Source organism: Humulus lupulus, chromosome 7, assembly GCF_963169125.1.
Source record: "Humulus lupulus chromosome 7, drHumLupu1.1, whole genome shotgun sequence".
Classification (NCBI taxonomy): domain Eukaryota; kingdom Viridiplantae; phylum Streptophyta; class Magnoliopsida; order Rosales; family Cannabaceae; genus Humulus; species Humulus lupulus.
The window spans coordinates 1,777,105-1,788,474 of NC_084799.1; the positions used below are offsets into that span (position 1 = coordinate 1,777,105).

Here is an 11,370-nt window from a genome sequence, read left to right on the forward strand (position 1 = left end):
AAAAAAAAAGAACATATTCTTGGCTAAAGGCTGCATTGGAAGAGATTTCTTAATGTAGAAACTAATGTTGTCGAGGCCTTTGCCAACTATTGCTTGTTTTCATAACGAAAACTTGTGTAATATCACTTGATTTTGGGCAAATTAGGAGTCTGTCCATGCTAAAAGCTAAAGGAATTTGTTTAGTTTTGTGTAAGTGAAGCCAAGTATCTTTGAATTTTGAGCATTGCTATTAGGCACCATAATGTGTCTAATATCACGTGAGGTGACACCTTATAAATAGTTAGTTGTTTCTTATATTACTTACTAAATAAAAATATGTGAGACCTGATAATAAATTGCACCAATAGTGATATGACACCGTCATGTAGTGTTGGACACCGTTATCGTCCTTTAACAATTCTTCAGTACTTTTCTTGTTATATATATAAATAATAATAAGAAATATTTGTTTACAATTTTTACGAAGAAAAAATATTTTAATTTTATATATATATATTGTTTTTGTTTTTTTTCATTATTATTTTTAGCCAAATAAGGAGAGACAAGTAGAAAACATGTGTGATTAAACCTATTAATTTCTAATCTAAAATGGAATGTAATGGTGTATGAGTTTGGATTGTAGGCTGCAACTCATCTACATGAAGCCGAGTCACGACTTTGTACCACCACATCATCACCTCTGCTCTAATTTTGGTTAACGTGTTTGTTGTGAGTGATTGAGACTACTTGCACCGTTGACAAGTTCTTATTGATTTAAAAACCGGTTAAGTTGGTTGATGGAATTATTTAGGTGTACATTATAAATTACTCAACCTTAGAGATTTGGATAAAGAGACTTATCTCAAATTTTAGATTTTAGTACTTAATTTTCTCTCAAAGGGTTTAGTCAAATTTCTGTACTATTTAGATTTTGAGTTTTAAGAACTCATTTTTTGTATAATTCTTGTTGATTGTAATATTGAAGATTAAGCAATAAAAAAGAAGGTGTGGTGCTTGTGTTTCCCATGAATGTAGTCACTCACATCGAGTGTTGAACCACATAATCTTATATTTTTTAATATTTACATTACAGTTAAGTTTTTCAAATTTATTATTTTGTGTGATTGAACTAATTTCAACGAAAATAAACTCATTAAAAGAAATGCATTCTTCTAGGCAGAATCATTTGTGCTCAAGTTAATTAACTAGCTAGTCTCATTCAATGGGGGTATAATAGTAAAATTTAGAACCTGTGATATCACAATAAAGATTGCAAAATTATAAAAATAATAGAAAACACAGGAGTTGGTTATTTTTTCTTTTAAAAAATTAAAATAGAGACTTCTTGGGCCCAAGAAAGGTTTACAAGAAATAAACTATTCAATCTTTTGTATCTTCACTTCTTTCATTTAATCACATCTAAATTTATTTATGTGTTGTATTGGTAGACATTTATAAATGTTTTATAAGAGTAGATGAGCAAATGGATAAATTAACTTGGAACTTGAATATTAGGTATTTCGATTGATTTTATATACTATTCTAACACACTATAACTACATTCATATTTATATATATATATATGAGTAATGTTTCACAATAAACTTCATGATCTAATTTTAAAATATTTTAAATTTATTTGTTTTAAAAAATGGATAAATAAAATATGGTTTTTCAATTTCATTCCTATTATTTGCTTATTTATATATCTTAGTCTAAGATATTATTAAAATTAATTATACAATTTAAAAAAAAAAAAGTAAGGATAAGATTTGAGATTTAAGTTTGAAACTGTAAAACTTTAATATAATTTTAAAGATAAAATTATAAAATTAAGATTATTTGTGTGGCACGTTCTTTAATTATACACCAGTTTAACAAGTTGGTCTTCAAACTTTTTTATTCGGTAATTTGATCCTTAATTTTAATTTTTTTAGCAACATTAGTTCTTTATCATTAATCACTAACAGTTGGGGGACTATTTTATCAACAAAAAAAAGTTTGATGACCGATTTGGGAATATGACTAATTAAACTTTTGGAACTACAATAATTAAGGATAATTAAAAATACTATTTTGCTTACATAAATATCATTATTATCATTAAAACAAGTATTTTATTTATATTTATTTTATAAAATTGTATATTTTTATACACTTAATTTGATTTTTTATCCTTATTGTTAGTTATTAAACAATAAACTTATATATATATATATATATATATCTTACACCTACTTTTAAAATACATAATAAAGTAAAAGTGAAATTATTTTTATATTTTTATTAAAATAAACATTTTACAACTATATTTTTGGCCCCAAATATTAAATATTTCAATGCGTAAGTCCATATCATGATTTTTTTCTATATTATATTTTTTTATAACTATATAAATTTTGAACAATATCTCTATTTATAAGTCAGATTAATTTTTTTTGGCAAGTTGGTCCCTAATGTTTTTTTGCAAATCCGTCCCCAACTTTAACTTTCTTGGCAGTATTAATAGTCCTCCACTGTTAATGATTTTGATTATTAAATGCTATGTGTGAACATGTCTAATTAAACATTTAATATTTGATTAATAAAAAAAAGAAAATACATTAATATGTACATATACAGAGATTATATATGTACTATTAATATGTATTAATAGTCCTTTCATGATTTGGGCTGTTGAAAACAATGGAGTGCTCATCCACGTATTCCCAAGCTATTAGATCATAAAGTGCTTGTTCTCTCCGGCTAGGTGGCCTAATGACACGCTCCGAACCCACTGAGGTTAGGGAGTGCGGCACTTCACCAGTCCGTCGGCAAAGTCAGCCTAAGAGAGTGGGTATGGACAACCACTCCGAAAGAGTGTAAGCAACTAAGTGAAAGGAACAAGGTAACAATGTAAAAAGAATCCGTGCTTTGTATTGATAAGAATATGGTGTACAAATATGGAGAAATGTAATGGCAGCCCCTAAACAAGTGAGGGTCTTGCCCTTTATATAGGAAACTAGAGAACACCTTAGGCCGACAAGTGGCAAGCTCCCCACCATCCATTTCCCTTAAAAATATCTACCTAAAGCATATGGACAAGCCCATAAACTAAATGGCCGGCCCATAATGCTAAGTTACTTAAGAAGGAGGAGTACATCCATGCTAAGAAATCCTCAAACTGCCCAAGCCACATGGACCCTTCATGGGCCGCGTCACTGGTCGTGACATTTACTCTGCCCATTCGTCCGTACGAGTTCGTGCGTGCTTAGGATGTGCGCCCACTGGTCGAGGGTCACTGGTCGGGACCTAACACTAAGCCGAACAGTGACTAATATTTTCTCCTCACGAACAGAGCACAATAATATTTGTTAACAGAGCAGTATTTGCAAATATAATTTGGACAACAACTCTATCCAGTGGGAGTTATTAGGAAGCTTATTGCCTTAAACCCAAGGGCCTAAGTACTGAGTAGATTCATTTACACACAGCCAACAAACAGGTGAGCAACAAGATTGCATTAATCACGCTAAATAGAGTAGTAATATTTTAGATGATACAACATATAAACACAAACACATATACGAGTACTTGCTGCTCTAGCTTAAAATTAATAATATGAATTGTAAGAATAATGTTGCAAATGTTCCTAGTGAACGCGTATCAGAAAAATGATCATCTAAAGCATTATCATTCTCAGTCCATAAACCAAGCTGAAACAAGGAACTCAAAAATAAAAGTAAGTATGGTTATGGCTACGTTAGACTAACGAGTGTTTGGAAAGAGAAATAAAGAGAGATTCCATACTCACAATTATAGAAAGGTGGTAGCAATCCAAGGGAATTGATGGAGCGATTGTTAAATCGCCGAGGGAATCATCAAAGTCGGTGGAGAGCAATCGTAAAATCGTCGGAGTAATCGTCAATGTTAGAATAACAACCGTAAACTCGCCGGAGCAATCGTAAAAATGCTGGATCAATTCACCTAAGCATGTCATCGGAGCACATCACCGGAGCCAATCACCTGAGCACATCCACAGACCAAATTTCCATTGCCATCGCTATTTCTAGAAGTATTCCCATCAAAATTTCAGTAAGCTGAGAAAGCTAGAGAGTACTGGGCCTACTTTTCTTGTAATACTAAAGCATGCGTACTGGGCTTTAAAAAGACTTTTAATTTGTAGCCCAATTATTATAATACTCTTTCAAAAAGCTCATAATCATGCATTATGAAAACCTTTTGAATTGAAATAGTTTGAAACGTACAACATACTAATCATCTTAGTTTGAAGCACCATTTATTTGTTTGTATACTTAACCAATGTTGATGTTCGATTCTGACGTGTCTGTTTCAATGACAAGTGTTCGGTTTTTTAGGTTAAATATTCACCTCTAATAAATAACACAACTAATACACGCCCTTCCACACTCAGGATTGTGCAACTACAATCGATTCAATTTAACCTCTAATAAATAACACAACTAATACACGCCCTTCCACACTCAGGATTGTGCAACTACAATCGATTCATTGAGTATTCCAGACTAAATATGTATGGTTTATATTTCTTATCTTGGCCAGTATAGAATTATCAAAATATCATATCAAATTTCTAAAAGAAATAAAATAGAAGAAATTAAAATTTATATCAATTATTTCATAAAGATATACTAAATACATCGAGGCTTAATCTCAATGTAAACAAACTCAAGTTTTTATAAATTATAAATTGTTGAGTGTGTGTAGACACTTTTCATGTGGGACACTCGTACGAAGAACTTACTAATAATCTTTGGAATGGAAACACCATGTACAACTACGTGTAATATTAATTCATGGTGGAAATAAGAGAATGGACAAAGAAAAATATGATGAGAAAAATGTGATGTTTATTGATGTATAAAGTCTGTAGTTACAAACAAAGGCAAACAAGGCTGATATTTATACAAGTCAAGAACAGTGTTATTTGGCAATTACTTAATGTTTGTTTTTATATGTAATGATTATGTAACAATGCAGACACTACTTGTTCTCTGCTCTTCTTGATTATCATTATTATTGTTATGAAAACACGAAGATATATATAGGAGAATTTTTTTATGAGAATTCACTTTAAGCTTTATTGGTGGTGCTCTTCAGTGTTCTCGACTCGTGAATAGTTTTCAGCGTGATTTTTTTTATGACCGTGCATATTGTAGTTGTTTAGAGCATCTGCAAATTTTCAGAAAATTCTGAATAGTTTACAGGACCGAAAACTTTCAAATATGTTACTTTCCACGCGCATAAAAAAAATTAGTCATGCGTGCAAGAACACATTTGAACCAAGTTTTCGGTACTGTAAACTATTCAGAATTTTCTAAAAATTGCGTTGATGCTCTAAATAGCTATAATATACATGATCATAAAATAAAATCGCGTCGAAAACTGCTCACAGGTCGAGAACAATGAAAGTCTCACCGATAAGACTTAAAAGTGAAACCTATAAAAGAATTATCTTATATATTTATATCAATTCAGAGAAACCAATTAATTAGTAGATATCACCAAGCATAAAAACTACACAAGCATGGTTCATTCAAAATTGGAAATTGGCAGCCTTCACTATCATCATCATCATCATCATCAAATTTACAAGATATCATTAGCTAGAACTGAGAAAATGAGTGAGTCTTTACTATTGAAATGTAAAATGTAGACGTATTTATACTCAGTAGAGTAATACTGCAACAACTAACTTCTGCAACTTGATATAACAGAAGATGGTCAACAACCACTTGTTTAACACCTAACAACTTAACCCATATGTGTCTAACTCCAACAATGTCTCACTCACAGCTCACTTTCTCTATTGTGTTTCACTATTGTAATAACTGAGATAGTTATTCCTGGCGTGGTTGCTGGGTTGGATAATGGAATCAGAATATGAGTGATGAGAAAATTAAGAACAGAATGAAATTTAGAGAGTTATTCAAGCCGTGGTTATACAGTCAGAATTATTCTTGCCATTGTTATTAATTAAAGTCATCACATTAAGGAATCATGGCAAAGAATATGAATGATGAAACTAAAGCAAAAGACACACAAGAAAATGAGAGAGAGAGTTATTCGAGGAGTGGTTTTTGAGTCAGAGAAAGGAAAGGAATCAATGGCAGAGTATATGAGTATATATATATATGAGTGGTGGAGATTGATTTGATATAACTCTACATTTCAAGAGTGAAACCCTTCAAACAAACAACAAAACAAAACAAGAAGAGATGGCGATGGTGACAAAGGCTATTGTTGACGGAGTGAATCAAAGGCTTGGAAACTTGCTAATTGAAGAAATCAAGTTCTTGTTTTCAGTCAGAGACAAAGTGGAGAAAGCAAAGATCAAGCTGCAGTGTATCCTGGCCTTGTTGGAAGATGCAGATACTTTCGTAAGAAATGGTGATAGGAGAGTGTATCTACTGGTTGTTAAAGCCAGGGAGACTTCTTACGACTTGGAGGATGTGATCGAAGCTTATGTCTTCAAAGTGGCTTCTGATAAGAGCCGTGGACGTATCGCACGTGCACTGAAAGAGTCTGTTCACGTACTTGTTGTCCGGGAAGTTGGAAAAACCATAGACAAGATCTCATCCAACATTGATACCTGGACTTCACAGTTACAGAGTTATGGAGTTCAGAGGTCATTGGAAAGGGCAGCCGAGACTTCTCCAAGGCACGCCCAGGAGCAAAGGCAGCTGAGGCGAGCTTATTCTCACGTTGAGGAGAATGACATTGTTGGATTCGACAGAGACATCGAAGAATTGGTAACCCTTTTGACTTCGGAAGAGAATGCTCACAGGCATAGGGTGATCTCCATCTGTGGGATGGGTGGCTTGGGGAAGACTACCCTTGCCAGAAAAGTCTATCACCATCCCCAAGCCAGAGCTCACTTTGACTGTTTTGCCTGGGCTTCAATATCTCAGCAATGTTCTGTCCGAGAGGTATGGGAAGGGATTTTGTTTGCCTTGGCTTCTCCCACACAAGCCAAAAAACAGGAAATCAGAGGCATGGAGGATAGTGAGCTAGCCAAGGAGCTTTACAACCTTCAAAAACAGAGAAAATGTTTGGTACTGCTTGATGATATTTGGACTACTTCAACTTGGGATTCTCTAAAAGCTGCATTCCCTCGAGATGGAACTGACAGCAAGATTTTACTCACTACTCGGATAAAGAGTGTTGCTTTGCATGCGGATCGAAGTGGAGTGATTCACGAACCTAAGTGCCTCGACGAGAATGAGAGCTGGGAGTTGTTTCAGAACAAGTCCCATTTTGGAAACGATCCAACAAGTAATATACTTTACCCTCTTCTCTTCTCTTCTCTTCTCTCTTTATATATATTTCAATGATGCTAAATATTTTTTTGGTAATCAAGTCCTTTAAGTTAACAATTAAGTCACTTAGTTAATTTTTAACTAAAATCTAAGTTTTTTTTTTTATAGATAATTTTGATATTTTTCAAAATATATTACACATTTTTTACTTTTTTTTTTTATCTCATTACTTGTTTGGACTCCGTGTTTTGATAAATTTCTTTTTGGATCGTGTGTTTTGTAAAATTATTCAAATAGACCCCTAAACTCAATTTTTAAGAATGTTAAATTGAATATAAGAACATAGTTGTTAAGTAAAATGATTTTATTTTTATTTTACATTGTTAATTTGGTAAATTATTTGTAATTTTTGCTTAGAAAACTTTGACCAAAATCGAGTTTAGGGTTCTATTTAAATCATTTTACAAAATATAGGGTCCAAAAAATTATTTGTCAAAATATATAGTCAAAATAGTTAATTGGACAAAACATAGGGTCCAATAAAATATATATGAAAAATAAAAAATAAAAATAAAACATTTAAGAACTAAGAATTTTGTAAAAAATAATAAAATAATAATAAGGACTTAATGGCCAAGTTTTTTTTTCTTAGGAACTAAATTGCCAAATAAAGTAAAACTTAGGACGCATTTATGCCAAAACCTTTACTTTATTATGGCAAAAATGATAACCAAGAGACTCAATACTCTCCAACTGACCCCAACACACATCATTCACTTTTTTTTTTTTTACTTAAATTTATTTATATTTGTTTTTCTCACAATGTCACTCCATTCATACTTTTACTTTTGAATAATACTCACTCACACGTTTTAATCAACTAGAATAAAGAGAACAAATATACTAAGAATTAGTGTAATACTGTTAGAAATGACACAAAATTTATGCAAAAACTTTACACATAATAATTGGATTATAATTGTTAATAGATTAATTATATTAGTTTTTTTTATTATATATTATGTGATTTTAGTTAATGATAATTGTTAATGCATTTATAATAATAGCATTAATCAAATCAACAACAAATAATAATTAAAATAAAAAAATGTGCTTTAATGTAATTATCTATGAGAGTATATAAGTATATTACAATTTATATTTTACAATAATATATACAAGTATATAAAATGTGCACAAAATGCCAAATAACCTTATGAATGAATAGTAAGAAAAAAAAAACAAAATAACTTGATCAAATTTTTTTGTATAGGTTGACCAAATTTTTAATCACACCATTTTACATACTAGGTGGAGCACCTGCTCCGCACTTGTAAGAAAATAGGTTTTTTTTTTCAATTAAAATATCATTTAATTAAAGAAGAGTTGCATTTTTTTAACATAATAAATTAAAGAAAACTTAAATAACGAAAATAAATACATTATTTTCTAAAAACAAAACATCATATAATAAGGTTGAGAAAAGAATTAAATTGAATAAATATCTATCAATATTAAAAGTAAAATTAAAACTTTTCAAAAATATATAATTGGATTTGGAATATAAAATATTAAAGGAAAAAAAAAATACTAATTTGACCTTTGTATTTTTTCTGAATATGCGATATGTTTTTGTATTTTGTTAAATGATTTTGCGAAATGGATAAAAAAAGTACCATAAACCTGAATTTGGTCAAAATATTTTCAAATATATTCTTTCTTTCTTAATTTTTCGTCCACAAGATAATATTCTCAACTACAAAATTTAATAATAATTTGATTGTGGCAAAATAATTTGAACACATCACAAGATAATAAATTTAAAATAGAATAAGAGATTGGGTGAATTTTTAACATTTTTGATGTACGATTTTTAGGCTCATCATTAGAGAATGAAAGAAAGGAAAAAATAGGACGAGAAATGGTTAAACATTGCGGTGGTTTGCCAATAGCCATTATCGTGCTTGGTGGGCTTCTTTCTACAAAACACACAATCGTAGAATGGGAGGCGGTGAAGAAGAATGTAATGATGTACATAAGTAAAGGCAGGCCACATGATAACTCAGAATACGGTGGCGTTTCATGGGTGTTGGGTTTGAGTTACGATGAGTTGCCACTTTACTTGAAGCCTTGTTTTCTATACTTGGCTCGTTACCCCGAAGACTTCAATATACATGTAAAAGAATTATGCCTTTTATTGATGGCAGAAGGGTTCGTATCATTAAGGGGAAGCTCAATGGATTCTGTGGAGGATCTGGCATATGCTTACTTAACTGAGCTGGTGGAGAGAAGCATGATTCAGGTGGAGAGTTGGGGTTCAACGGGAAGAATGAAAACATGTCGTATTCATGATCTGATGCGAGATCTGTGCTTGTCCAAAGCCAAAGAGGAAGACTTTCTTGAGTTTGTTGATTTAAGGAACAAAAAAAAGGACGAGCCATTGTCTGTATCGGTCGCAAATGTACGGAGAGTTGCCATCTACAGTTTTAGTGAATGTGCTGATGATTTCTACCATGTTATCGATCGTGCAAGTTGCTCTCTGAGGTGTCTTACTATTGCTTTTGGAGTATTGGAGTGGAGCCTTGATTTCAATCGCTTTAAGGTGCTTAGAGTCTTGAAACTTAATTTTCAACTTAAGGAGAAGTCGTTTGAGAAAATTGGGAATCTTATCCACCTAAGGTTTTTGAGTATGCATAATACAATTCGAAATATCCCACCTTCTATTGCCAATTTGAAATGCCTGCAGACTTTGAATCTAGTAAGGTGCAAAATAATAAATCATGAACTACCAAAAGGAATGTGGAAGTTGAAGGAATTGAGGCATTTATGCTTGCCTAGCTACTGTGGATATGGTAATAGTTTGATGGGGTTAAGTAACCTTAGAAAGTTACAAACACTAGCATGTGTTCGAACTAAATGCCTTGATAGGAACGATCTTTTGCAATTGACGAATCTCAAAAAATTAAAGATTGAAGTGGATTCAAATTTGAGGACAATTTTCCATGATCCACCAATTGTAACAATGGATGGTCTTTGGGATTTACATGTTCAATCTAATCTCCCGGGCGAAACAGATATTGTTCCTACAATATTATGCTACCCTAAAATTTATAAGCTGAAACTGTGGTTGCCTATACTAAAATTACCAGAAGACAACCAATTCTCTCCAAACCTTACCAAGTTAGAGTTGCGCAGATGTAATCTCAAGAATGATCCAATGCCAACCCTAGAAAAGTTATCGAGTTTAAGAGTCCTATCTCTTGGTGATAATAGCTTTGTGGGGGTTGAGATGGTGTGCTCGAAAGGAGGTTTCCCTCAATTGGAATCTCTTCAGATTAGTGATTTGAATGAGCTAGAAGAGTGGAAGGTGGAGGAAGGGGCCTTGTCTAGTCTTCGCTCTTTGACGATTGATCAATGCCAGAGATTGAGGAGAGTTCCAGATGGGTTAAGACACATTACAAGTGTTGAAATAATGATACATTCCCTTCCATTTTGATAGTAATTTTGTTTAATATTACTATGTAAATGCAGAATGAGATCTGAGAGATGATGAATTCGAAGGGTTTCGAAGAAGAGCCATGAGTTAGCAGGGGAGCTGAGCTGGTGCTGCGCACTCATTTTACACTCTTCTTTTTTACTTTCTCCAATTTGAAGCTATTTGAATAAATTTGTAGTAACACAAAGCTATTTTCACTGATATATAATCATTTAAAATTGTATGTACCGCACCAATATTATTGTTATATCCATAAACCTACATGTCTTGATGAAAATCAGAGTTGTTGGGAATTGTTTCACAACAAATGTTTAGGAAAGGTTCAAACAAGTAATACATTTTCTAATTCTCTCTTTGATATAAAATATATAATTATATATATAAATATATGTTTCAATAATGATATTCTTTTATTCCCTTTTCCTTTAATAAAACTTATATTTATTTTTCTCACTCTTTTACTCTTGAACACTACATAAGTCACTCGCACTTAACTTTGTTTGGTGGCAAGGATAGAAATATAGCAAATGAAGGATTGAGTATGTAGTATTAAAAAGTGGAAATGGATTATTTTATATAGCTTTGATATTTCCTTAAAAGTTTTTGGGTATAATA

General features: G+C 31.9%; 1 protein-coding gene across 1 annotated transcript; it reads left to right on the forward strand.

Annotated features, from left to right (window-relative positions):
• Positions 1-6,165: 6,165 nt before the first annotated feature.
• Positions 6,166-11,093, forward strand: LOC133790246 (probable disease resistance protein RF9). Its single transcript, XM_062227808.1, has 2 exons — positions 6,166-7,275; positions 9,137-11,093. Exons 1-2 carry the CDS (start codon positions 6,219-6,221, stop codon positions 10,753-10,755), a joined length of 2,676 nt encoding a protein of 891 aa, XP_062083792.1. The 5' UTR covers positions 6,166-6,218; the 3' UTR covers positions 10,756-11,093.
• The last annotated feature ends 277 nt before the right edge of the window (positions 11,094-11,370 follow it).

Coding starts and splice junctions, on each gene's coding strand:
- LOC133790246 (XM_062227808.1), top strand. CDS start 6,219: ATGGCGATGGTGACAAAGGCTATTGTTGACGGAGTGAATCAAAGGCTT. Junction 7,276..9,136: donor TTTTGGAAACGATCCAACAA/GTAATATACTTT, acceptor TACGATTTTTAG/GCTCATCATTAGAGAATGAA.